Source organism: Paroedura picta, chromosome 17 (assembly GCF_049243985.1).
Source record: "Paroedura picta isolate Pp20150507F chromosome 17, Ppicta_v3.0, whole genome shotgun sequence".
In the NCBI taxonomy this organism is placed as follows: Eukaryota; Metazoa; Chordata; class Lepidosauria; order Squamata; family Gekkonidae; genus Paroedura; species Paroedura picta.
The window spans coordinates 24,208,168-24,235,523 of NC_135385.1; the positions used below are offsets into that span (position 1 = coordinate 24,208,168).

Below are 27,356 nucleotides of genomic sequence, written 5' to 3' on the forward strand. Positions count from 1 at the left end.
CGCTAAAGCAATAAGCGGACCAGGAATACTGGCCAGCTTGGCAGGGCTGTTGTTGAGGTTTCCCCAAGGGCTCTTAAGCCGTGAGAAGCATGATTCTGCACTTGCCCCCTTCTCGGATGCAGCACCCCCCCCCCTGGGAATCCGGGGTCCACTCACCATTTATGACGCTGAAGGTGACTTGGAAATACAGCCCCACGTCTCTGCTGCTGCCCTCCGTGGTGAGCACCACGTTCACGGATTCCCTCTCCTCCACCGTCACGATCCCCGCAGTGATGTTTTTGGCCGCCGGGTCGGACACCATGACAGTGATGGCCTTCTCCGGACCCAGACTCCCGACAGGGATTTCGGTGCCGTTGTTGTTCTGGAACTCCATGGAAGCCACCTCGGAGGAGACGGTGTAGTTCGGGATGTAGCCGAAGGGGAAAGGGTTGTAGTCCACGCGGATCATGACCTGCACCACGTCGGTCAGGTCCGAGAAGGTGGTGTTGAAGGCCGGCGGGATGGAAAACGGGCAGCTGGGGCTCTCCTCGTAGCAGAGCAGCCCGAAGGGGTCCGACCGCTTCCCCTTGGCCGTGATGTCGCTGCCGGCCAGCTCCAGCGGCTCCTCGTTGAGCACCCGGGATTTCATCACGATGCGCATGAGGTTGCTGGAGAGGGCGTAGGCCTTGGAGGCCACCCGCATGGGGTTCGGACCGCTGTTCAGTCCCTGCGACTTGGACGGCTGCGGGACGGTGTTGACCAGGTAGATCAAGTCCCCTACGGAGAAAGACGGAAGATAAATCAACGGGGCAAGAGGTCAAGCCCCTCCAGACCAGTCACGCAGAGAGCAGAATTCGACAGTGTTTTATTTACTTATTCTGGGATTTATATTCTGCCCTATTCCCTGGGAACTCAGGGTGGACTTTAGGCCTCTACCACAGGCCTGGCGGAACAGCTCAATTTTACAAACTCCGCGGGACCGTTCCGCAAGTACTTCCGCGGCTCTCCCACCAGCACGGCATGGCAGAACCAAGTTCCTCTCGGTTCCTGTCGGCACGGCTCACCCACTGACCCATGATGCTGAGGATGTTGTCTGCGATCCTGGTAGGGGTCATGGTGCCTTGGAGGGTCTCCCCCTGAAGGATCGTCAGCATGTCCTCCAGCTTCTTCAGGGTCTCCGTCAAACAGTCGCGGCACACCATCTCCTTGTTGGCCACCTGGGAATCCGAAATGCGAGATTAGCCTCTTGCGGTCAAGTTCCTCCGCAGCACGACCAAACTCTGCCGTTTCTCCAAGAACACCAAGGACTTCCCAAGAGCACCAATCTTTAAGGCGTGGCACAGCCCAGGAATCGTACCGCATAACTGGGGGTCTCTTGGATGGACATTATATTTTGCTAGATTGCCGTGTTGGTAGCACAACAAAAACCGAGCCCAGAAACAAGACAGAGACCTGGTTCTCGGACACGGCCACAGGGAAATCAGCCACGGTCCCCCTCTTGCTCATTAAATAATGCTGCCGGCTGCGATTGGGAACGGTCGGCTGCCCCCGTGTGGCTGGCATCCCCCAATAAGAAGCAGGCCTTGCACGAAGAGCAGGAGCAGCATGAAATGAAGAGCTTTCGAAGCAGCCCCAGGGAAATGGCTCCCCTCACAGAAGTCCACTCCCCCCACCGCTGGCCACACCACCCTGCCACGCTCAGAGACGGTGCATCTGTCGGGGGGGAATCCTAACCAAGATGGAAGAAGATGAGCTTGAAGAAGACACATAACGGCCCACTGTGCCCAAAAGGACCCCAAGTGAGCCGCCGGCCGTCCTCCGTGCCTGCCTGCAGGCCCGGCGTCCACCTACCGTGCACTGTGCCAGGGCCGCCGTGATCTGCCGGATGTCGTCCACCGTGTTCACCTTCATGGAGATCAGGGTTTCCGTGACGTTCCTCCTCGTCCGGGCCCGGAAGCCTTCTTCGTCCTCGGCTCTGGCTCCCGAGGGCAGGGAGCGCTCGTACTGCAAGTGGGGGATAAAAACGACCGCCCGCTGTTGGGAACAGGAGGCTGCTCTTTCGGGGGGGGGGTGGAGTTCTGGGGTGCAGCAGGCGGGGAGGGGGGCACGGCTGTTTGGGGGGCACCGCCTGGCCCCTGCCCGCAGCTTGCCTTGCGTACCTCGTTCAGGATGGTGATGAGAGCCAGCGAGTACTCGATGACTTGCTGGGGGTCGCTCTGCTTGACCAGGCCCTGGAGGACCACGTCGGTCTGGTTGTACAGCCACTGCGGGAGGCTGTGGAATCCGTCGGGCGTGTCGGGCAGGGGGATGGCGATCGTGCTGGGGAAGGAGAAGCGGAAGAGAAGCTTTTCCACCCTGCTCTTCTCTGCCCCCAGGAGTCCCAAAGCCCTCGCCTCCCCCCCACAGGCCCCTTGTAAGTTCGGTGGGGATGAGAGCGCCGGGCGCAAGGCCTTCCTCCCTCGTTCCTAGAAGAGAAGAAGTCGTTTGTATACCCTGCGCTTCTCTACCTCTTCTCTGCCCTTTGTCCGTCTGCCTGAGGCTTATCCACTCTCCGAATCCATTTCCCCCCCCCCACCCCCCCAGTAAAACAGTCTTTGGTGCCAAGCGAAGTGGGGGATCCCACGTTGTGTGCTTAAGGACGAAGGGATTCTTCAGTGGAGAACGGCTGGATGGTGTGTTTCCAATTTGTCTCCTCCGGCCGCAGCCCATCCATCACGGGCACAGCTGCTGATCTCCAGAGAGGACAGGACGTGAAATCCTCTCCCTCACCAAACAAACAGGGTGGGCTTCTCACAGCTGCAGGGCTCTTCTGTGATTTACAACCCAAGGACTGGCTTTCCTTTCAGACGGTGCAGCTCTTCTGCCGCCTGCCCAGAATCACACAGTATCTTGAAGGGGTTGTAAATCTGGGGGAACTGGGAAACCTACCTGTTGAGGGCCACCACGGTGGCTCCCAGCTGATCTTGCACCAGCACCGAGACGTGGACCAAGGAGGATCCCTCCTGGAATCCCGGCGGCAGGAAGGCGCTGTGCTCAGAATGGCTCCCTTTGTACGCCCAGAATTCCTCGCAGTGGCCGGTCCGGCAGCGCATGGCCAGCAGGATGTAGACCAAGGGGGTGTCTTCGTCCTCGTTGTCCCTCCAGCCTGACAGCGAAACAGGTGGTCAAGAGGTCAGCCCAGCAAGGGGGAGGTAGATTCCCCCTTGGGAAGGGGCCAGGAAGGCTTCCTCCCCCTCCTCTTCAGGCCTCGGCCAATCTCCGACAGCCAAGATCAGTGGCAGTTTGGGCAGCTTTATATGAACTCGGACGGACTCTCTTCCCCCAGCTGGAAACCCCTGAAAAAAGACAACCTGCTCTCAGAACCAGCCGCGGATGGAGCCGTGGGCCCGTTCTCACCTGTGCACTCGAAATGGACCTTGGTCGTCAGCGCCTGGACATGCCCCAGAGGAGACAACCGGCAGAAGCCCCCCCAAGGCGGCTGGTTCGGAAAGAGGTCGATGGAGGCGTACCCCTCCTCCCCCGTGGCCAGATCCGTGATGTGGAGGGTGAAGGTGTAGCCCTCGCCGTCCTTCAGGGCCCCCGGCCTCAGGACCAGATTCATTCCCAGGTTCCCCGTGGAGGTGGTGGTTTTGTCCAAGACCAGAGTCTTATTTCTGAAGCTGTGGGCAGCCCACCGCTAGGAGGAGGAGAGGCAAGAAAAACCGTCTCAGTTTTGTAATCTGAAAATTGGAGAGAGTCTTCAGACAGAGGGGGGGGGGGAAGGGTGTCTGCCTCCAGGCTCCCAGTCAAACGTTTGGCTGATGCAACCTGGACCAAAAAGGACAGGAACGGGTCCAAGTCGTCTGATGGGAATTCTTCCACCCTGCGATCCACTTTTAGCCTCCTGCATTACATCACCCGCCCATGAAGTCTTTCATAAGAGGGAACACAGGAAACAGAAGTGGGTCGGCCTCGGGTCTCTGCAGAACCTCAGAGGCTGGGTCTGTGGGCTCCGAGTTAGAAGCACCTGCGAGGCCCGGAGGATGGACGGGCACATGTAGAGCCCCTGCTGGGTCAGGCTAGTGAGGATCCGTCCAGTCCTGCATCCCGCCTCACAGCAGACCCGCTCCTCTGGAGGGCCAGCGAGAGGGCACAGAGGCCGAGGCCTTCCTAAGAACATCAGGAGAGCCCTGCTGGGTCGGACCAGGGAGGGTCCACCTAGTCCAGCCTCCTGTCTCACCCAGGGGCCAACCACACACTGCCCAGAAGTCCGCAGACTTACCCCCAGCTTAGAGTTGTTCTGACAGTTCAAGCAGGTGCCTTCCAGGTACACGTAGGAGCTCCGGCTGACTTCGTAGACCGACTGGGCCTTGCAGGAGATGCACTGCAGAGCCACGATGGGGACCGTCCCTGCCTTGATCAACACCTAGAAAACGAAGCAAGAGCATCAGGCAGAGAAGACGCCCAAGAGAACACAGGAGAGGCCCTGTTGGGTCAGGCCAAGGGCCCACGCAGGCCAATGCTCTGCGTCCCCCAGGAGTCAAAAACCAGGTGCCTCCAGCATCAAGCAGGACTGTTCTTCTCCAAAGCCAAGGGTCCCCACAGCCAACATGGGGGGCTCTGCTGGGACTGAAGCTGCCCCTTCCACCCCCCAACAATTCTTGGCCGCCATTTTGACCTTGGCTTGTGCCGATCCGAACAAGGTGAGAAAGAACCACTGAGACAATGAAGCCATGCGTGGGATTAGGGCGACTGCACTGTTTAATTTAGATTTCCCGTCTTTGTACTACTTGTCGCCTTGAGCCGCTTTCTCTGGAGCTTCTTTCCCAAACATTAAGCGGCTTGAAAGCCATACAGGGCATCAATTAAAAATTACTTTTGATGTGTTCAAAGGGCGCTCCGAAACGGCCTTGAAGGCGTCCAGAGGAAAGATGGTGGGGAGGTGGGAGAGCCCAGCTTCCCCAGCTGTCTTCCACATGGACTGTCTTTTCCAGGCCTTTGCTGGTTGCCCTGCAAGCCCCCTGCCGCCCGCCACGCCAGCCACGGGACTCTCCAAAACTCCCTCTGTCACGGCAAGCTCTGCCCATCTCCAGCAATCTGGGATTTCCTCTCTGCGCCTCCTAATCCCGCTCTAATCCCGACAGAATTCCGTGCTGCCTGACCCCTCCTCGAACAAACAGGATATATTTATCGCGTGCGTCTCTTCCCAAAAGCTGGCTTCTTATAACCTCGCGGGCCGCTCTCCTGCCCACCGCCAAGGCCTTGTTTAGCATTCATGAATGCACCAGAGCGGGAGAGGAGTACGGAATGTCCTTGAAAGACTATCAAGTCCGACTCAGTCCCTTCTCTGCCCTCCCTCTTCCCTTCCAGCCTCTCCTGCTTCCAAAAGGGAGCCGGGAAAGGAGGGCGGAGGGAGGGGAAGAGGAAAGATCAAGGCAGTTTCCACTCCGCAGACGAAATCTGCGCGCCTTTAAATTGCCAGCCGTCTGTGAAGCGCCCGTGATGGAAACCAGAAGGTCTGTTGGCTGCAGATGCCTCCTCAGCCGTTCATTTTGTTCTCGGCCCCCCCCTCCACTGGCACCGCGATTAAAAAAAGAAAAAGAAGAGGGGAGGAGAAACCTCCCCAACTCCGCCAGCTCTTTTTCCATGGCAGCCGAGGAACAGTTACAGGAAAAGCCGGACCAAGCGCCAGCAGCCAGCCCAGGACCTCTCCGTCCGCTCCCACTGCAAGAACGGCGTGAAGAGCAGGAGCGGGTGCTCCCCCTCCACCCTCCCCAGGCCACGCCTTCCCCAATCTGCTCAGGGACGGAGCACGCCCAAGATTTCGGTCTCGCAAATGCCTCATCCGGCATAAGGCCACTCATCCGTCAAGGCCAGTACTGTCTTCTCAGACTGGCAGCTGCTCTCCGGCGTCTCAGAGATCTTGATCCTTTTAGCTGGAGATGCCGGGAGCTGAGCCGGGGACCGTCTGTCTGCCAAGCCCATGTGCTACCACTGAGCCACAGCCCCTCCCCGGGCCCACATCTGCTGGCTCGAAAGTCTACCGATCCTACGAACCGTTTGATTGGTGGCTTCAGGAGTCATCCCTGCCTTCCACACTGTGAGGTCGAACGTGTATTCTACATCTGTTTCCAATATGGCTCGGGAAACAGTAACCCCTCCTCCGGCGGCGCTGAAGTTCAGAGCACACCCTCCTGAAGAGCCCTGTGCAAGAGGAAGAAAAGGGGGTGGGGGAGAGAAAGGAGGTGATTCATCGCCTGACCCCCGGAACAGGAGCCGGTGCCCTCTGGCAAAGGACCAAAGACCACTCCAGTCGGGGCTGCCCAGCTCTTCCTCATCCAGAGGCCTTCTCCCGTCAAGAGACAAGGCAGAGGAGGGCGCTAGTTTTATTCTCAGTTCACTCCCCCTTCAAAGCGTCTCCAAAAAGTTCCCTTGGTCAGATAGGAGAATGAATGGCGATCCCTGAGGCCTTATCTCCCCGGCAGAAGGTGGGAGGGCTGTGGCCAAGGAAGGAAGTTCGCTTACCTTGCTGGACGACACGCAGCTCCAGCGGTACTGTAACGGCGTCTGCTCCCAGTCCTCGAGGTTAGGGTCGTAGGATTTCTCACCGTCCAAGATTAAGTCTCGGGTGCTGGACCACACACGGTACGACCCCCCGTCTATGATGGGGACCAGCTTGTTAGGGACAACGGTCACATTGGCGAAAACGCTCTTGGACAGCGGTGTGTCCCCGAAACGGACCAGGAATATGAAGCAGTAGTTCCCAAGGTCCAGGGCCAGTTTGGGGATGACCAGCTGGGGCCGGCTCATGTCTACAGTGGGCAGGCGGACTTTGTCGGCGCCGCTGAGACCCAAGCAGCTGGAGATTCGGTAAATCTTCCACAAGTATTTTGTCTGGTACCTAAAACATCCCCGCAGGTCAATTTGTGCCTCCAGGTAATTCTTCTGTGACCGTTTCATGACCACCTGTGCAGGTAAGACCAGCTCCGCCTCCGGTTCCTCGCACTCCAGCACTCGAACCGTGACCGTCAGGTGGGTGATGGCGAAGCTGATGAGGTTGGTGGCGTTCACCTCCACCAGGTAATCCCCCGGCCTCAGGTAGGTGTGGCTGGCAGAGGCCACGATGCTCTTCTGTGCTGGGGAACCGTCCCCAAATTGCCACCAAAACACAACCTGCCTTGCGCTGGGAAACACCGAGGCTTCAAATAACGAGGTCCGGTTGGCGAACGGTTCAACAGGTTTGAGAGAAAACTGCCTGATCGGGTCCTGGACTTGGATCGCTACGCTGACATTCAGGCTGCCCAGGCCGTTGAAAGCCGTGAGATGGATTTCTAGCAGCCCAGCAGCCTCAGGGGTGTACGAAACACTCTTGCCTTCCAGGACCACTTGGGAATGCCTCAGCTCTTCCTCTAGGGAAAACTGCCACAAGTAAGACACCTGGGAACCCTCCCCAATCTCGGCCGCGAAATGCCTCTCCACCCCCGTGGGCGTCCCCGGCTCACAGCAGTCCACAATCCGCAAGGCGAAGATGGGTTCCAGGACCACAATGTGGAGCTCAACCTGGGCCACACTTATGAGGTTCTCTGCAGTGACCTTAACTCTGTAATCTCCAACCCGGGCAAACACGTGGGTGAAACTGGAGGAATTGAGTGACACCCTTCGCTCCCCACCGATGCTCACCCCAAGGCTCACGGAAGACCCAGAAGACATTTCGATGGCAAAGGAGACCACTTCCCCGGGCTCCACCACCTCCTTGCTCGTGCGGAGTTGTAGGCCCTGGATTGCATCTTCCACGCTGATATTGTGGCAAGTCGTCTCCCAGCTGACCTCATTGGAAGCATTCAGATGGACGGAGAAGAAGCCGGCCGTGGGGAACTCCAGAGCAACTCTCTGGCCCGTTAAGGTTCTGTCCTGCAGCTTCCACTTCCAAGCTACGTCAGATCCGCTTTCAAGGTCTCCACAGAAGTTCACTACGGAACCGGATTTGACGTAACTCCTGTCTAGGTTTACGGTCCGGATCGTCAAGCCAACTATCGGCTCTTGGACAAATACGAGAAGCGTTGCATTGGCAGAACCAAATTTGTTTTCCGCTGTAACCATGATTACCTTGACGCCGGGGCTCTGGAAGGAATAGGCGACGGATGGGTGGGAAGTGAGGAGAACCACCCCATCCTCGAGGTACCACGTATACGCCAAGCCGGTCCCTGCGGTGACGCTGATGCTTACGTTGATGGAAGCGTTGACCGCCACAGGGTTAGGAGACGCATTAGGTTTCAGGGCACCAATTTGCTCAACGAACTCTACTGTCTTGTTCACAGACAGACTCCCCAGCATATTTGTGGCTTTCAGGTGGATGACGTAGACTCCTGCTTCCGTCACCAGCAAGGAAAAGGCCTTCCCGGTGAACGCCTGCACAGAGCAACCTTCTTTCACGGCCGACCAGCTGTACGAGATGTTGGTCCCTTCCCTCACCACCGCCTGCAGCTGGAGTGTCTTGTTGGTGGGGAAGAAGACGTCCTCCAGCAGGTCACCCCCGGCCACCTGCAGCCCCTCGATCTGCTGCAAGACGTAGATGAAAATGCTGTCCTGCAACGAACAGATCTCGTTCTCGGCTGTGACTATCACGTTGAAAGTCCCAACCGAGCGGAACGTGTAAGAGATGGAAGAGGTGCCGGGGATTGGGGTGCACCTGTCGCACAAGATCCAAGAGTACCGGATGGCCGTGCCCGCGAGCAAGGTGGCGGTGAAACTCACGGACCCGTTGAGTGGGACGATGGTCTTGCTGGCGTTGATGGCCAGTCCTTGGAGACGCCTCTTCACCGTCACGTTGAGTCTCGCTTCGGTGTGACTCACCTCGTTCCAGCCTCTCAGGCTGATGGTGTAAACCCCGGTTTTGTTGTACAAGTGGGTGACGGATTTCCCCAGCTGGCTGGTCCCATCCCCCAGATCCCACAGATAGCTCACTCTGGTCCCACTGACGTTGGCAGAAAACAGATAGATCTGGTTCATTTCCAAAACCTTTGACCCGTTGGACTCAATCTTGGCTACTCCGACGGGCTCCAGGACTTTCACCGTGGCTGTGTCGTTGTTGAAGGACACGTTGTTGGACACCGTGACCGTGACTAGGTAGCTGCCTGGGGTTTTATACACGTACGTGGCTTCTGTCCCGCCAAACTGAGCCGAGTCATTGGCCCCAAAGTCCCAACGGTAGCGGTAGTTGTACGGGGGCAAGGCCGTGACCTGGAACCTGCTCTCGTTGCCGAGCACGACGGACGGTGGACTGAGCAGCGTGACGTTGGTGATCTCTGGCTCCACACACACGACCGTGTAATAGTGTGCTTTGTTGACCTTGCTGGAGAGGACCAACGAGAGCGAGAAGACGCCGCTGCGGGTAAAGTTGTGCATCACCACAGGGTCCCCGTCCACCGTCACGTTGGAGGAGCCGTCCCCAAAGGTCCAATCAAAAATATAGTCGGCGGGGTCTCCTGAGACGTAGGCGGTGAGCTGTACTTCGGGGTGTGGCGCAATGCAAGATGAAGGCTCGATCTTGAGAACCATCAACACAAAGATCTGGACGGGCACTGACTGGGAAACGGAGTTGACCGGGTTCACCGCTGTCACGTTGACGGTGCAGTTGACCTCCTTCAAGTAGATGTGCTTCACAGACCCCAAAGGACTCTCCAGCACCGTCCCGTCACCCATATCAAATACCCAGGTGACGTTATCTCCCGTCTCCACAGTAGCGTTGACTTCTACCGGAGTGCAGAGCTCAATCACTTCGTTCAGAGCCACCTGCAAACCGCTAATCTCTTCAAAAACGTGGTACAAGTCGAAGACCTCCACAGCGCTGATGTTGTTGCTGGCTTGCAAGCTCACGTTGTACGTCCCTTTACGCCTGTAGGTGTGGACGGTGGTGGGCTGGCTTTCCACAAACGCCACGCAGCCGTCGCCAAAATCCCAAGTGTAGGAAACCCCAAAACGGGAGGGAAGAGGGTAGGCTTCAAACACGACAGGGCGGCCCGAAACAAGGACATCGGTATTGGCTCCCATGGACACGTCAAGCAGGGAAGTGGAGACGTGGACAGGCGTGGAATAGGTCAGGTTTTCATACTTGTTGAACACAGAAAGCACCAGCGTGTATTGGCCTGCATGGAGGAAAACAGGAAATGAGGGAAGATGCCCGTCGTGCTCATGGGAACGGCAGCCGTGAAATTGCCCCCCAGCTCTGCAATGACAGAACCTGGAAGCTGGAACGAGAACCAGACCCACAAGGACAACTGCTCAAAGACGAATGTTTTTGGGGCGTGAACTCACAGCACAGTAAGTGCTGCAGGCTGGATCCCACCTATCGATTCCGCCAAAGGAAGCACTTCCTTCTGGAAATTTCCACCGGCAGAAAAGTGCCTCGCCTTTTCGGAAGACCCCTTAAAGCGGAGGAAGCAGCCTCAGGGGAACAGGCCCGTCTGCTCCTGCTCTCTGTACAGGTTAGGAACCCGAAGGGCGAGCAAATTGAGAATTAGAGTAAACTACAGACATTTATTGTCTGGTGCGCATAAAATTTAAAACTACCAAGATATCATTAAAAGCATAAATCTACATTTACGGCCACCTACAAGCCCGAAGAATAACATTCACGGTTTTACGCCAGTGTTGAAATTCATTTTGACCCATGGGGTCGTCTTCAGTGGCCAAGTAGATAATACTCAAGGGCGAAGGTCATTTGTTGGACCTTCGGGTTCCTGACTTGATCTTTCGGGTTGGATTTTCTCACTGTGCCCATCGACTTCCCATTATTGGTGATTGGGATACTGTTATCTGTTGAAGAGTTGAAGGGGAACTCCCCACCCCTGGGTGGACATCCCGCAGGTACAGCTTTTGCAGTTTTCCTCACCTGGTTCTTGGTAGGTGTGTGACACATTGTGAGCGATCACCACCTGCTGCACGCTGGGGTCCGGCATAAGGAAAGATCTGTTATAAGGAGGCACGAACTGGGAAGCCACCTGGCTGCCATCTCCAAAGTCCCACCTGAGGAAAGAGGGTAACAGACACTGACAGAGAACAGAAGGGGCTGGTCGGGGTCTTGGTGAGTGTGGGCCTGTGGAGAACTGGAGAGCCACAGTTAGGCCACCCTTGGTCCACAGGGCCAAAATTTCACACGGACGAGAACGACCCACAGGAAAAGAGGACGAACGAGCACACTCACAGGAACGTGGCATCAATGGCCGTGTCCACCAGAACCACAGCGGAGAGGTCCACGGTGCTGTTTTGAGGGACCAGTGAGGGGATCTCGGAGACCACCAGATCCTTCATCTTGTTCATCTTCTCCACAATGATGTTGTAGTCCACGGTGACATTGCTGACGTGGTTGGAGGCGATGAGCTGTACAAAGAGAAGGCAGAGAGAAGGGTTTCTTGTTTAGCCATGCGACAGATTCCAAGGACCAAGGGCCTCCGGCAGCACCCTTGAGAAGTTCCTTTCCGAACTGGAAACTTTGCTCTCTGGCAGTTCTGGGATTTGCAAGCCTTCCTCCCCACACCCACCCGCATCCTCCCTTACAAACCGCTTGACCCACTGCATTGTGGTCGGAGGTATGCGTGGTTAAGGCTAACCTGGGCTAGCTGCAAACTCTGGTTGCAGAACCACGGTTAGTACAGGCATGGCTATAATGCCCCCCGCAGCCGACTCGGCATGCCTCCTTGTGGAAATAAACGCAATCCCACACCTGGATACAGGAGTCCCATTCACGAAGGAAGCCAACCGCGGGGAGTTTCAGCTTACCGAAAACTTGTACAGAGCAGGGGAGTGGTAGAAAACGTTGAAGACGTTATTTTGGAAGGTGAAAGTGGGTTTGTCGTCCACCGTCCACCGGAAGGTCACGTCCGATCCAGCTTCCACCGTGGGGATGTAGCACTGGAATGGGTGGAAACAACAGACACAGAACTGAGAGAGGGAAGACGCCGGGCTGCTTGGCCCACACGCCCCCCTAGCTGCTAAGGCCTGTCAGCCTCTGTCAAGGCATCTCAGAGTCGCCCGCTGGGCCTCTTCCTCTGCCCCAGAAACCGAAAGAGGGGCCTGCAGCAGGAGACGGGAGCAACGGAGGGAGGGGAGAAAAACGGGAAAGGGCCTTGCGAACTATGCCTTGTGGATGCAGATTGAGAGAAGAAGCAGAGCTGGGTTTTTTATACTCGATCTTCACCAAAAACACCTTCCCCCTCCTCTCTCCGCAACAGACGCCCCGTGAGGGAGGTGAGGCTACGAGAGCTCTGAAAGAACTGCTCTGCGAGAACAGCTCTGAGAGAACTGGGTCTCGCCCAAGGTTGCCAGGTGGCTGCATGTGCAGGAGTGGGGACTCAAACTCAGTTCTCCAGATTAGACACCAAGTGATGCTTCTACGGGGGTCTGAGAGTCTGATGAGGCAGGATTTCTGCATCAAGGCAAACTGCAGTCGGGAAATCCCAAGAGGGCCGAATTCAGCGACCTGAACGCGTTTGCCGTTTCCCGTCGTTCTGCTTTTGCCGTTCACGGAGAGGGAGCTGCATTGGGCAGTGAAGTGGCTACCTGCTGAGGGCTTTTCCCAACCTCCCCGGCTTCCGTGGCTTCGTGAGACTTCGGCTACCCTCCCGTGAAAGCCCTTTGACCTCGAGAGCCAGATTTCCCCCAGAACGGCAACTCAGACGGACAGCTGTCCTGCACTCGCCCAGAACTGCACAAGACTCCCTCTCGGGTGTTCATTTTCAATTCTGCATTTGGGGTAGACGTTCAGATGCGTTTCAGAAGGCTGCGTCCTCCCAGCCCCCCACATCCCGGCACCTTCCCGAAAACTCACCACTTTGGAGTTCTCCAGGACGCGGACCTCCGGGTCTGGGATCACGTGGACCCCTCGGATGGGCTCTTCGGCTTTCACCACCACGCTGATGTTCTGGGAACTCACGGGGTTCTCCGCCCACAGCACCACCCTGCTGAAGTTCCGCCCCAGGCCGTCCAGCGCGACCACAGCGAACCAGGAGTCGTTGGCTCCCTTGGCACACTCCGCGGTCAGCAGGGCCACGGCGGGCAGGCAGTGCCGCTCAAAGGGGGAGCTCTGGTTGCTCCCGAGCCAGCCGGCGGAGGCGTTGGCGCCGGAAGAGATCCTCACCAGGAGCCAGGTCCTGTTGGTCGGCACGTAGATCTTGCCGTCTTGGGCCGGGGGGTACACCACCCGCAGGCCCCGCACAGGAAGCACAGCCCAGAAGTGGCAGGACAGGTTGGCGGCAAAGGCTCCGTTGTCCACCGTGGCTCTCACCGTGTAGAGGCCGTCGCGACTCACACCGGGGTTCTTGTGACTGATGATCGGCACCGTCTCTTCGGACACGTAGAGGACTCTGAAGAAGCACAGGGAGCCGTTCCGCCAGCTGCCGGCTGTGCTGCGGGGAGGGGAGTCGGCCTCCCAGCCGGAAGAGTTCCGGGCTAGGTAGGGGATTTGGTCCGATGGGGTCGTGGTCGGGCGGCAAAGGAGGAAGGCGCCGGGCCCGGCGTCGTGTTGGAAGCGAATGGTATCATTGGGCCTCACCGGAATGTCTTTATTTCTGAACAGCAACTGCAAGAGAGGGGCCGAGAAGACGCCATGAGCTCGACCTTTTGGATCCAGTCCTTGTGTGCAGAGGTCAACAAAGCTGTTGTGCAGTCCCTGGCTAAATACCGGGGGAAGGGGATTGCGGGTTACACAGCTGCGTTCACACACAAAACCTAGTGGGCATGCCCGGAAGGCTCTGAAAAATCTCTTCTGGTCTACCCACCTGCCCAAGAATTCAGCCCAACACCATATTGCCTCCCCCCCCCCCCCAAAGCCAGAGCTACGCAATTCAGGCTGCACGCTACCGGGGGCCAAGAACTGGTGCAGGGGGGCTTACAAAGGAAATGGATTGCACAGAGTTTGGGCAAGAGAGATATGAGTCACGATGCCTCCCACTGCTCTGCTCTTTGTCGGAGAGAAACCCCTCGAAGCCCACGCTGAAGCCGTCCCCGCGACACTTGGGTCCCGCCATCTACAGGACACTCACGAGATACTGCGTGGAGGGCCCTGGCGGAACGTCAAAAGCAGACGCCTCCAACAATCCGTGCCGGGCACAGGAGCCAGCCGCGTTGGCGAGGGAGCTGTTGGCACACGTCCGCGGGGCACAGCAACTCTCCGCTGGCAGGCAGCGGCCGGTCCGGGAGCACCAGCGAAGGCCGGGTGGACAGTCCGTCCCATTTCCGTGAGGAGCGAGGGGCGGGCCTGTGACGTTGGCGGCCTCTTTGCACTCTGAGGGGAACAGCGGGACAAGCGGCTGGGTGGGGGCCGGGAGGAAAACGGAGCGGACAGCCCTAAGGAGAATCTGACAGTTTCAGTGTTGGGAATCGGCATCGTCTGGTGTGCAAAGGAGACAAGAAGCCCACCCTGCAGGGGGTGTCAGGATGACTGCTAGATAGACCCTGGGTTTCCTGTGCTGGACGTGGGGATGGACTGGATGGCCTCTAAAGCACCCCTTCCAGCTCATTGCCAAGCGGCAACAACACAGGGGAAAGTACGCTCAACCCGTTGAGCATTTTGATGAACACTCGGTCACCCACCGGACAGCCACTCACCTCCCCCGGGTTCTGGACGGAGCACCTGAAACTGGACTTGAACGCCCTGCAGCAGCTCCTGGGTCACAAACTCCAAGGCCACCAAGAAGCCCCTCTGCTGAAATGCCAAGCTGGGAAACACCATCGTCTGCCAAAGGAAAGACACGCGTTGCACAGAGCCGTGGGGTCCCTCTGGGAGGGCCGGTGGCCGGGAGAGAGCCAGAAATATTCCTCACCTCCACGGGCCCAGATGGCGCCAGCAGCTGGTCTTTCTCTGTGACGTTGCTCACCGCGGAGTGGACGCCGAAGGCGGGGGGGCCCAGGAGGAACATCTTGGTGTTTAGAAGTATCTCTGTCGAAAGGAAGGGAGAGGAGAGGGGGAAGAAGACTTAGATTCTTCCCACGTTCCAGCAAAGACGTGCAAAAGGCCGCTTTATTTCCAGCGCCGATCTTGGATGCTTGCAGACGCTCCACAGAACATCTCAGGTACCCTTAGGTCTGATGCTCCCCGCATCCACATTCCAGAGGGAAGCTCTTCTAATTCTGTCCTCAAAGCTGCTCCTGCAAAAGATTCCACGTACTCTTCTCCCTCCTTCCCTCCACCTGGTGTGTCAACCACTGTCCAGAGTCTTTTCCCAAGCTCAACCTGGAGCAAGTTGGATAGTTCTGGCTGCAAGGAAAGTCAAGGCGCCCGCACACAATTTGGCCCCTACGCCCCACGCAGGCCTGGCCCTGAAGGGCCCCCCTCCCCCCCAGGCGCCACTGACCTTGCGGCTTGTACTCGCAGACGTAGCTGTGCTTGGCCATGCAGAGGTCTGTATTGCACTGGCCGGCAGGGCCCATCCGGACACAGTGGTCGGCGTTGGACGGGTGGGGCTCTCCGGGGAGCCAGTTCTGGCAGCTCTGCAGGTCAAAGCCTTCCCCCTGCTGCCGGGGGCCGCGGGGGCTTGCCATGTCGTTGAACCCGATCCAGACGTCCAGACTCCTTGGCGGGGAAAGAGGGAAAGGGGAGAGGAGGATCCATCAGAAAGACCCCAGGGCTGGGCTCAGTGGGACTAGACTTCCCAGGTCATTCTGCGTTTGTCTTTGCTGATTTGATCTGCGTAACCCTACAAGGGCATTTGTCTCTCGCGACCCCTCTCAACGCCTCTCAGGTTGCTGCTAGAGGCGCTCCATGGCTGAGGTTTTCATCCCAGTACCGCTGTGTTTAATGGCCTGGAAATAACAAATTATTTAACTTCCCATCTGGCGCTAAACGATCGGATTCTCTAGATGCTCCCAGGTCTTAAATCTCAGTGAAATCAGACGTGGAAACACGGTGGCCACAGCTAAACACATTATTCTGCATGGGTGACTCATGACAGCAGCCAGAGAGTATGAATGGCAGAGAAGAGGAGCTTCCAGCAGAACCAAGTGATCATCCGTGGAGCTGAGCAACAGCGTCCGCCAACCAGTCCCCTACGGTGAGATGGGACTCGAACCCGGCTCTTCTTCCTGGGGCTGCAGGTTCCAGCTCAGACCGTAGAAACCTCCTGACCTCGTGGCTTGTCAGCTCCCTCTGTGCAGCCATTTCAGCCCTGTTTTCTCCCTCTCAGCCAGAGCCTGGAGAATTTCCCTGATCTGAGCAGAGGTGGGATGGCTGAACAGCTCACTTCGTGGCGTCTGTGGATATCTGGAGAGCTACAGTTGGGCCCCCCCTGATCGAGTGTAACATTGCGGAGTTGGGGCAGCCTCCCTGCCAAATTCTCAGCTCTCTCCCATCTGGGGGCTGGCAAGGCCCTCTGTCCCTCTCTCCTTCCCTCCCTCTGAAACCTAGAATATGCGATTACGGGTGAAATTTAAACGTTTCCTTACTTATTGTTCACATTTATATGTTTATTATTCTTTATGTTTTTCTTGCGATGTCTCCTGCCCCGAGTCCAAAAAGAAAGGTCGGGAAACAATGGCAGTAAATAATAATAGAAAATAATAAGCAGGGACTCAGAATCCTTTTTGTCCCTTAAAAGAAAATTCAGGCCTCTGCAAGGCCCAGCTCCCCTCGAGATGTGCAGGCAGATCGGCCGGGCAAGGACTTTGCAAACTCCCCGTCTTGGTGCCGGGTCTCTTTGCCAAGTGAGGTCATGCCAAAAGGCGCTTTCGCCGGGAGAGAACGATGTCAAAAATAGCTGGCTCTCGCAGAGCTTTTTAATTTCATTTCGTTGGGGTTTTGATTTGGCTTTAAAAAAAAATCAGGGCTTCAGAACGCCGTCGAAAGAACAAGCAGCCACTATGCTCCCTTTCTGAGTTCCTGGCACGCGGCCCCGCAGCGCCCGGAAAGGGGCCAGCTACCTGCCAACTCCCAGAGGCCTGGAGAGAATTTGCTGCTCCGGTTCCAGCTATGATCTAACTGGGAGAGTCATTCAAAAATGACTAGATGGACTGCTGCCGCACGGCCCACCCCTTGGCCGCTGCAACTCCCGGAGGAGAGCAGTGAGTTTTTGAAAGAAGGTGTATAACAGTTTGTGTGTGTGGGGGGGGGGCTCTTTGTAGTGCTGAGGACAGGTGGTGGCGGGGGGGGACAGGAACAGGCAGGCGAAAAGCCACGGTCAGGAAGAGCAGGGAGCCTTCGAGGGCTAGCGAGGGGGAGAGGGGGAGAAAGAGACTCTGCATTCTGGCTGCTGCAGCCTAATGGGAAACAGATTTCTGCTGCTGCTGCTGCTGCTTTCCCACAAGAAACCGTGGAAGTCGAGACCCTTCCAAGAAGGCGGTCGTGGTGCCCCCCCCCATTCATGGGTTGTCGCTGCCTTGAAGGCGAGGGAGGGAAGGAGAGGAGGGGGGAAAACCCTTCTGTTGCCTTCTGGAATCGCCTCCCATGTTTATCTAATTGGATTAATCCAGCAGAGAGAGCGGAGAGGAGGAAGACAAGAGAGGGGAGGGGAGCAGGAGAGCAGCCTTCCCCAGCCTGCAGCCTAAAAACCTGGGGTGCCAACTCTGTTGGAGAATCCCTGGAGGGTTTTTTTGGCAGGGGCTGAGGTGAGCAAGGTTTGGGACGCCAGTAGGGTCCAACGCCACAGAGTCCCCCTTCCAAAGGGGCCATTTTCTCCAGGGGATCAGATCTCTGTTGCCTGCAAATGAGTCGTAATCCTGAAGGCCTCCAGCCACTGCCTGGATGTTGGCAACCAACTAAAACAGCCTTCCTGCAGGGTAGGGCTAAAAGCAAGCGGTAACATGGCAAGGGAGGCTCTTCTGGGACAAGAGGGCATCCGGAAAAATAAAAGAGAGACGGCGGAGACAGCCTGTCCCAGCCCAGTTGTCCGTCACGCCAGCCTGGGTCGGAGCAGGGAAAAGGGGCACCGTCGGGAATCCAGGGCAGACGCACGGATCGTGGCCCGTGGTGTCGGGGCAGGCGTTGAGGCGGAGCAGATGGTCTCCGAGGAAAACAAGCCTCTTTCTCTTGAGGAAGACGGAAGGGGGTGCCAGCCGACGGGGGCAGCGCTCACCGCAAACCAGAAGGGACCGTCGGAGCAGCCCGGCTTTTTGGCGGCGTTCCTGAGGGCTCCACCAGGAGCTGACGTTTCTGCCTACTGTGCAGCGGAGAGGAAGGGACTGCCAGATTGCAGCCCTGGAAAAATCGTCTTTGGGAAACTTGGAAGCCCGACAGAAGCTTCGCAGAGGCAGAAGGCCTATGGAATCGCAGACCAGGCAGAGGCCAAGCATCCCCTCTCTTCACTTCAGGGCTCCCTCCCTCTTCCCCTTTGAGAACTGAAGGTATAGGGGGGGGACGGACGGTCAAAAGGCCCAGAAGGAATTGAGCGCCCCCATTCCATGCCAGCCACGGCCCCCTCGGTCCCTGCTCTGCTCCTGCGTTTGCTTTTGCTGGGAGAGGCGGGTCTAAGAAAGGTTGGCTCGTCTGTATAGTGTGCTGCTTCACCCTAATCCATGGGACCCCACTCTTTCTGGGCTTACGGGCGCCTTTGGAATTCTGGCAAAGGGCAGGAGGCGCAAGCATAAGATGGCCACCACAGGAGGCGGAGCCAGTCACAACATGGCGGCTGCAGGAGGCGGGGTCAGCCACAAAACGCCAGGGGCGGAGGCGATGCCCGATTCTAATAGTGACTCTCCAAGATTCCAGGCAGAAGCTCTGGGTGACAGGGAGCCTTTTAATCTGCACAGCCAATCAGCAGCCCTGCTGGGGAAAAGGCCCGCCCAGCCACGCCCACCATCTACAAGAGACCCCAGGAGAGCTGCTGGTTGGAGCCATTTTAGTTATATGCATCCAATTTATACTTATTTATTGGATTTTTATACTGCTCCTCCCCCCCAGGGCCTGGGGGACCCCCGCCCTAATGAAGTCAGATAGGTGTTGGGCTGTCGTAGGCCTTAAAGGCGAGGCCGCCCAGCCTGCACTCGCTCACCTGGTGACGTGGGACACCAAGAAACTCTGGATTTCCGGGCTGCTGACGAAGGCCAAGTCCCCGTTGCTGAACTCCTGGCAGTGCCGCTGGGCCTCCAGCCATTCCGCTTTCTCCGCCACCAGCCGATAGCAGTGGCGGTTCGCAGGGAAGACCACGCTGTCTGCGGGGCACATGGGGTGCACCTCTGCCGGAGAGAAAAACAGCATGTCAGGAACCTTCAGGCCCCTCCCTTGGAGCACGAGGGCCAGCCCCCCCCCCCCCCCGGGTAGGGAGGAGCAGAAAGCTCTAGAAGGGTCTCCGAGCTGCCCAGAGGACCAGTGCCCTCCCCAGAGGACCAAAGCCTCGTCAGACACGGGGCCTTCGACGCACCTCGTTCCGCTTTGCCATCCTGTGCCACGACGTTGTACACGGCCGCCAGCCCGGTCCCCCCTCGGTTCCTGATCCGCAGCTGCAGGCTCTTGTTTGTCTTCACTAAAGGAGGACACTGGAGCTCCATCTCGACCGGAGGCGACTCCACCTCGATCTCCGTCTGCGCCGAGCTCAAGCGACTGCCCACGACGGCCGTGACGGTGACGTTGTAGCGCCCGGGCGAGGAGTACTTGTGCAGGGCGGCTGCCTTGGTGGTGCTGAGAAGCGGAGTCTGGTCCCCAAAGTCCCACCGGAGGGTGCCCACGGCCAGCGGGACCCTGGCGCTGAAAGCCGCCACCTGGTGAAGGCTAGAAGGAGACCGGGGCCCCGATAACGAGATGGGCAGTTGCGCCGGGAAAACGTCGGCAGCGATGGAAGGCCCTCCGCAGACAGGCCGGGAAAGCGGCTCCCTGCAAAAGGGCCAGCAGTCCGCGGAAGAGTTGGGCTCGAGGGCGGAGCCACACAGGCAGTGCCCGTCCTCGCTGAAGCCCCCGTAGTCCTGCCCTTCGACGTAACACTGCGCCCCACACAGGTCTGCGGTCCAGTTCTGCGGGAGGTGGTAGACAAATCGCACGATGGAATCGGCCCGGCCCGTGGCGTTGTCCGTCAGGCAGGCAATGTAGTCGGCTCCTGGAGGGAGGGAGGGAGAGAGACGCAAAAGAAGCCTGGCGTAAGTCCAAAGGGCCCACGAGTCCTTGGCGGGCACGGTACCAGCGAGCCTGGCCGTAGCGTAACGATCGGCTTTCTTGTCTCCTCCAGCAAGGCAGAACTAAGGGAAGCCATTATGGGAAGCGTTGACAACTCAAAGAGCAAGAGGAAAGGCGGAATGAAGCTTTGCATCTTTGGCTGCCTGTACCAGCATTTCGTGTCTGTGACTCAGAGGCCTGAGACTGCCCACGAGAAGAGGCATTAGCATCAACACAGGGAAGCACTAAATGCAGTGGGCCTAAAGGAATTTCACCTGCCGCTAAACTTCAGCCGAACCACTGAACTCAGACTTCTGAAGCATAAGGGAGGCAGAAGTGGGATTCCTTGGATGTAGAGAATCGAAACACAAGCCCTGTTGTTCACTTGGACCTGCTTGGTGTAACCCGGGGCCGTTTGAGGCCGTCTTTTGCGGCCTGCCTGGTCCCTCTTACCGCAAGTCGTATCGCTGAACGAAACGTTGAGAATGGGAAGGTTGGCCACCTCCGGGGGCTGGGCGCACTTGGTGTCTTGTGGGCGCACCATGTTCACTTTCCTTCGGTCCAGCCAGAGGGGGAGCCAGGCAAGGTTGCAGTCACAACGGAACGGATTCAGACTCAGGTTTCTGGAGCAAGGAGAGTGGTGAGAGTCAATGAGGCCTTTCGTTCAGAGGTGCCCCTCTTAGCAAGCTGCTTCGTAAAGATTCAGGTGGGTGGCCGTGTTGGTCTCAAGTCGCACAATGAAATCAGAGTCCAGGAGCACCTTTAAGACCAACAAGGATTTATTCAGGGCGTGAGCTTTCGAGTGCAAGCACTCGAAAGCTCACGCCCTGAATGAATCCTTGTTGGTCTTAAAGATGCTCCTGGACTCTGATTTTATTGTGCTTTGCAAAGAACGGTGCGTGGTCCCCAACCAGAGAAGCACGCAATAAGGAATGCTATTCCATTCCCCCCCACCCGCACGCACGCACACACGCACACACATGCACAGGGATCAGAACCATGCACATAATACATTTCACGAATAATTGCTGTAATTATAAGCAGAGAAGCAACAATGAGTTTCGCTTTAACAAGCACTCTGCGGGATCCTGGGGCCAGCGGGGATGTGGCATTTCCAGAGGAGGCCTTAAAGGGCTTTAAGAGCAGGCTGTCAGAGTCTGATGACCGGCTTTCTGAGCTGTCAGTCTGACAAAACAATGGCGGAGCTAACTGTGCCTCCGGTGGAGCACAGAGCATAAAAGCGGGAGGTGGGAAAACGGGGGCTGTCGTTCAGGGGCTGACAAACCAGAATTCTTTCCCAGGTATGGCAGGTAGTGGAGGGTGTCACAGACCACCTCCAAGACAGGTGGGCGGATTTAGGGCCCAAGAGCAGTTTTCGTGGCTCAGGGGAGCGGGTAGGAAACGTTACACTCTAATGGTCTTTACGAAGGCTGGGCATTCTTCCAGTGGAAGAGGCTTCCTCGGGAGGGGGTGGGATCTCCATCTTTGGAGATTTTTAAGCAGAGGCTGGAGAGCCATCTGACAGAGAGGCTGATTCTGGGAAGGCTCAAGGGGGTGGCAGGTGACAGTGGAGGAGCGAGAGGGTTGTGGGTGTCCTGCACAGTGCAGGGGGTTGGACTAGATGACCCAGGAGGTGCCTTCCAACTCTGTGATTCTCTGATTCTAAAGAAATGCAGAGAAACACACATGGATTCTTGGCATAACTTACTCAGATGTTAAGTTTTATTGGGACTCCCGATCAACTAAAGCCTGAATTCTCCCTAGAAGCTCAAATGGCTAAATGGAAGAGATCGAATTCTGAAGAAGAAGAGTTGGTTCTTCTACGCCACTTTTCTCTACCGGAAGGAGCATCTAAGCGGCTTCCAATCCCTTCTGAGAAGAGAAGTGTCCCCTGGAGGCCGGCCTCTCGTCTGGACCCCTGAGGGACGCCAGTGAGCGGGAAAGAGCATGGTAAGGGCCGATAATGGCCGTTCTGGGTGGCCACGGTACAGCATGATGCTTAGTGGAGGCTATCGCCAGGGCCAGGGTCCGTTAGTTAAAGAAAGGTCAACATCAGAATGGAAAAAAATGTGCACGGGACTTACATTTCACTTAAATTAAATAAATTATCAAATACACCATCTTCTAACGTAGAAATCTTGTTGTTGCTTAAATCTCTGCAGTTAGGGAGGCCAAAAAGAGAGAGAGAGACACGACCATCAGGACCACAGACTGTTCCCCCTCCTAGACGTCAGCGGCTAGGGGGCATTCGCCTCCCCACGCGCTCCTTGCGCGACCCCCTTCCGACTTGCTCTAGGCATGAATTCCCCTCCTGCCCAGAAACCGGCGGAGTTGCACTGCAGCCTGCCGGCCTCCCCCTGGCCGCCTGCCCACTTTTTCAGGCCCAGGTAGCCGGCAGTATAAACAGCTAATTCTGAGCGGCCGTGCCGACCCTCTCCCTCTCCCTCTCCCTTCTGGCACCGGGAGCCAACAGGGCCCGCAGGAACGCCGAAAACGTTCACCTACGCAGCCATTTAGGCCTGACGAGGCCCCCGCCCTCCCCACACCGCCTCCCTCCACTTCCCTCTTCCGCCTGCGCATCCCTCGGCAAAGAAAGAGGCTCTGCCGGCAGAGGGAATATTGCTTTGGGGGAACGAGGGAGCCCAGGCCCTTCAAAACGCAGCCATTTCCCCTTTTGGCACGGACACCTGCTTCTGTTGAGGCATCGTTGCTGACAGGCCTCCATTTTTACAGGGTAATGGGCTGTAGTGATTAAAGTGCCGGACTAGGATCTGGGTTCAAATCCCGCTCTGCCATGTCTCACCAAGGTTGTGGTGCTAATAAAACAGACGAGAGGGAGTGGTGTAAGCCGCCTCGAGTCCCCATTGTGGGAAAAAAGTGGACTATCAGTCAATAAATGTCAAGTGCAAAGGACCCCACCAGTCCTTGAAGGAGGCACACGTCATTCTCACAACAACCCTCTGTGGTAGGTGAGGATGAAGGTGTGTGGCTAGCCCAAGGACACCCAGGGAGGTTCGGGCAGGGTGGAGATTTGAACACAGCTCTTTGCAATCCTAACTGCGCTTCTAGCCTGCTCCATGCCTGGGGGGCAGTAGAGAAATGTAATAATAATAAATCTGTTGCACAATTTCCGCCCCTTTTTAAAAGTCACCCAGAGGGGATTCCTTTGCAATTTCCCCTCCCTTTCTAGCTTTGAGACTTTTCCAGACATTGTCCCCAGACTTTTGGAAACTACTTTTCCTTTTTCAAAACAAAACAGATCCTGAACTGGACTCTTAATGGCCTCTTGCTGGCCAAGCACAATTCTGGATGCTCATCTCCCCCTCCCTCCTCCCCGCTTGCCAAGTACCAAAAATATACACCTGAATACTTACAGTTTGGTTAGGGAAGGCAGATGTGCAAACATCTCAGCATGTAACACACTGATCTTGTTACTGGAAAGGTTTCTGGAAAGAGAGAAGGTGAAGTTTCTTATCTCTCGGGTTTAGTTTGCCTTCGTTCTGTCACCAGGAAGCCTGGCCTTAAAACGGTAAAACGTGGTTAAAAAAATATATTGACGTCCTTAACAACAACAGCAATAAAAAAACCTCAATGAAAAGCCACTAAATTTAAGTCACAGGATTTTAAAAAATGAAGGGAAACCTATTTATGGAGGTTCGGGTGACAAACCCGCTCTGTCCGCCTCTTGCCATAAAATCCTGAGAGGCCTCGCTGGGAATGGGTTGCGGTCAGATACGCACCTGGAAAAAGAAGAAATAGGGGCATCTGCTTTGCTACCTTTCTCTGCCTGCACAGAGCTCCAAGGAGCAGACCTGGCTCTCCCTTTTTTATCCTCACAACAACCCTGTGAAGTAGGTCAGACGGAGAGCTAGTAACCAGCTCATTTGCAGATGAACCTCCGTAACCTCGTGGGTTCCGTAAATTGAGCCATACTTGCAAAAAGAGCAAGCTAAATGAAAATGGACAGGCTGATTTCCTTCTGTTTTTGTTTCCTTCTGTTTATCAAAACATTTATCTTGTGCCTCTCCTGGTGGCTGGGCAGATCCCTTTCCTCAAAGCCAACTAGCAAGATGGGCTTCCCACTTCCCGGCCCAAATGACCTCCGTAGGCAGAAAAGCTTCTTTTGTGTTCAGTTTTTAAGAGTTCTCTTCCCAAACGGTTTCCTGCTTTCTGAAATCATGCGGTGCTGTTGATTTCCCCTCCCAGACTGGCCTTAATGGGGGCAGCGACCACCTTTTCCCTCCCAAAGGACCCCCGAGGACGCTTCTGCTTGCTCTAACCCCCCAGCACAACCTGTCAAAACGCAGCCATGATATCAAAGCCGCCCGTAAAGCACAAGAGCTCTTGTGCCCCCGGGATGTCAGCCGCTCTGCACAGGCACCTTTGTCCGATTCCTGGCGCCCTGCCACTTCCACCGAACACAGGCCAGGCCGTCCCCCTTCTCCTCTGTTTGGCTCTCCGCCCAAACCACCAGCAGCTTCGGATACCACCCGCCCCCCCCCCTTCCCCCGGCCTCCACCCACTCAGATCTTCCAGACCCAGACGCAAAAAAGAACCAGCGAGCTCTCTTTGGTCTCTCTTTGTCCTTTGGAGCGATGCGCCACCAGTCCTTCTGCTGCAGGCCCCTGCCAGGGCAGAAGGAACTGGCCCACTGGAGGGGAAGAGTCCTGGGTTCAAATCTCACCTGTGCTGTGAGCCCCTTTGGAAAACTCAGCCCTTCCCAGATGGGGACGATTCCCTGGGACGACGCCCCCCCTGCCCCCCGCCCCCATTTTGGCCTGGCTGCCCTGTGTGGTCATGCTCTGGTCCCGTCGTGGGGCCTGTACCCGGACGTTCTGTGCTCGCCCGCTGGGAACGGACACCCCCACGAGCTGGAAAGTGAATTTCCAGAATACGAAAGTGGGCATGAAATTGCGTAAAGAAGGGCTCCAGCTGACAGCTTTGCCACGAGAAAACCGCCAGCAGCAGAAGTTCCGTGCCCGAGGCGCTGCAGACGGGAGGCCTGTTTCCAACGCGACGCTCCTCTCTCGGGGCCCGCGTCTCTTCCCCAGCGTGGCACAAGGGGCCACTGTTGTGCTCCCTCCAAAGGACACATCCTGCAGTGGGAAAGGCTCCAGCAAGCCCTGCCAGACCTGAGGTCATGTTCCCATTACGTCATCCGCAGGCCTCTTCTGCCTTTGTTTCCCTGAGAAGGCGGGCGGGGGGGGGGGCTTGAAAGAGAGCAGCTCTGGATCCCTCCTCTCCCGGCCCTTGAAGCTCGGGGCCCACAGCCAGCGCCCGTAATGAGAAAAGCATCAACCGGCCGGCCGGGGAAACCGTCTGTACAGAGGGAGGGCGGAGGGAACCTGAAGCAATGCCCTGGAGCGGCTGTGTTAGAAGGGGCAAATCCCACCCCTCCCCACCAAGTGACCCCCTCTAACCCTCCAGCCCAGCCTCTCTCTGGAAAGGGCTGCTTGAGGAAGCCGGGAGGTTGATTAAATCGTTTCCACGGCGAGCGCACTGGAATGGCGCGGGCCAAGGAGGCCATGGGCAGACCTGCGTTCTCTCTTGCCGCATGGAAACCGGGGAAGACGGGTGGTTTGCCCTTCTCCCCTTCTCCACAACAATTCCACGCCCCTTTGCTGGGCCAGGGGGTTGCGTCTGTGCCTTTTACTGGGGGCCGTAGCTCTGAGCATTGCCTCTCGTGTGTTTCAGCCACCCCCAAAGCGTCTCCTTCCAGACGTGGAGCCTAGAGCAGGGGTGGCCCGACTGTGGCTCTCCAGATGTCCATGCACTACAATTCCCATGAGCCCCCTGGGAACCGTAGCCCGTGGACATCTGGAGAGCCTCAGTTGGGCCACCCTGGACTAGAGGCTCACGGCATACGGCTGCTTCTGATGTGGGGTCCCAAGGCACGGATAAGCTCCACTTTGCCGAGAGGGATGGCCATTGCTTGCCCAGAAAAGCGGAGCAGAAACATATTTTCTTGACTTCGCAGAACCACGCAGGCGGGAGACTCTGGAATAAGTGTCAAGAGTTCCTCTGAACATGTACGCAGCGCCCCACTCCCTTCTCACGAGGCAGCCGTAACCCTTGGGGGAGCAAAACCCGAGATCCAGAGGGGCCAATTCGAAGAACTCCGATTCAACGTGGGAAAAAGCCTGGAAGTTGCCAAGTGATCGCAGTTCCAGGTGGGAGACGTCTCCTTTGGTAAGACTTAAACAGATTTAAAAAAAAGAATCAAACAGTCCTTGGAGCCGGATTCTCCCGGACTATCCTTCTTCCCCATATATGGCTATTGGAACCAGCCAGAGTTGGTTTTCCCAGAAAATAGCTTCTCCCCACGGCGAGATGCCAACGTCTCCGGCTGGCCGTTTTTAGCGTTCATTCTGGGACTAGCCGGCTGGCGCTGGACAATGCTGTGTGGCCGGCCACCGTGAGCCCGCCCTGGAGCTCCATCAGGGCAGCCCAACCCCACAATCCTTCTGCGGGGCGTTTTGGGCACAGGCAGGGCCCCCCGAGAAAGAGGCGGCCAGCCAGGCTCAATGTTGCCCTGGGGGCCATGATCAGCAACTGGCGTTTGCCCAGATTGTCCCTCCTCTAAAAACAGCTTTTGAAACAAGTCCCAAGATGGAGCATAAACCTTCTCTGTTCAGGCCATCAATTCCCCAGACTGAACGGGCCAGAGGATCCTTTTGGTCCCCTTTTGGAAATCAAGGGGAAAGACCTGCTTCAGATGGGAGGTCCTTGGCCTGGGAAGTGACCCTGTTAGCTCACCCTGGTCGTCTGGCTGGCTACCTTTACCTGGCTGCTTGCTAGAAGGCTGCCGTGGGGAGGAGACGTCAAAGACAACATTGATCTTCTTGATGAGCCAGAAAAGGGGGGGGGGTCTTTGCAGTCCCACCCCCGGCTGCGTTCTCAACGATTCATTTCCCACTTTGATCCCACCTGGAACCGAAACTGCACCAGAGAAGACGTTGGGGGGGTCTAACGTGCTTCAACCTGGTCCTCCGAGGGTCCCCGACCAGAGAGGCAGAGGCCAGAGCCCCTTGCTCTGCTTGTCCCCCATCAGGTGGCCTTCACGGTACACTGCCTCTGGACGTGGGGGCTCCATTTGGCCTTGCCTCTCTCCTCCCTCTCCATCACGCCACGACCTGCCAGCTCCTCCCCGGCACCTTAAAGCCAAACTGATCTGTTCCTTTTAATCTTCTTCCCTCATAAAAGAATGATGTATCCCACTGCCTAAAAGCCTGACCGCATGGCCAGTTGTTGACAGCTGAGGAGAGCGGGGACGTGTGTGTGTGGGGTGGGGGTGGGGGTGGGGGGGGGGTGGGCACTCCCTCCTAAG

At 56.9% G+C, this 27,356-nt stretch overlaps 1 protein-coding gene across 2 annotated transcripts in view; it reads right to left on the reverse strand.

Annotated features, from left to right (window-relative positions):
* Nucleotides 1-27,356, reverse strand: part of PKD1 (polycystin 1, transient receptor potential channel interacting) — a 55,967-nt gene that overhangs the window by 13,775 nt on the left and 14,836 nt on the right. For both annotated transcript variants that reach the window (XM_077317023.1, XM_077317022.1), the window contains exons 2-23: nt 23,404-23,475; nt 22,114-22,185; nt 20,483-20,652; nt 19,305-19,973; nt 18,936-19,119; nt 15,309-15,526; nt 14,778-14,893; nt 14,563-14,689; nt 13,998-14,239; nt 12,785-13,534; nt 11,737-11,868; nt 11,162-11,337; nt 10,850-10,983; nt 6,484-10,103; nt 6,016-6,162; nt 4,241-4,384; nt 3,376-3,655; nt 2,908-3,124; nt 2,139-2,298; nt 1,831-1,983; nt 1,052-1,196; nt 157-756 (exon numbers count right to left, since the gene is read on the reverse strand). In XM_077317023.1, the coding sequence (XP_077173138.1) occupies nt 157-756; nt 1,052-1,196; nt 1,831-1,983; nt 2,139-2,298; nt 2,908-3,124; nt 3,376-3,655; nt 4,241-4,384; nt 6,016-6,162; nt 6,484-10,103; nt 10,850-10,983; nt 11,162-11,337; nt 11,737-11,868; nt 12,785-13,534; nt 13,998-14,239; nt 14,563-14,689; nt 14,778-14,893; nt 15,309-15,526; nt 18,936-19,119; nt 19,305-19,973; nt 20,483-20,652; nt 22,114-22,185; nt 23,404-23,475 (8,528 nt within the window). The remainder of the gene's footprint in view (nt 1-156; nt 757-1,051; nt 1,197-1,830; nt 1,984-2,138; nt 2,299-2,907; nt 3,125-3,375; nt 3,656-4,240; nt 4,385-6,015; nt 6,163-6,483; nt 10,104-10,849; nt 10,984-11,161; nt 11,338-11,736; nt 11,869-12,784; nt 13,535-13,997; nt 14,240-14,562; nt 14,690-14,777; nt 14,894-15,308; nt 15,527-18,935; nt 19,120-19,304; nt 19,974-20,482; nt 20,653-22,113; nt 22,186-23,403; nt 23,476-27,356) is intronic.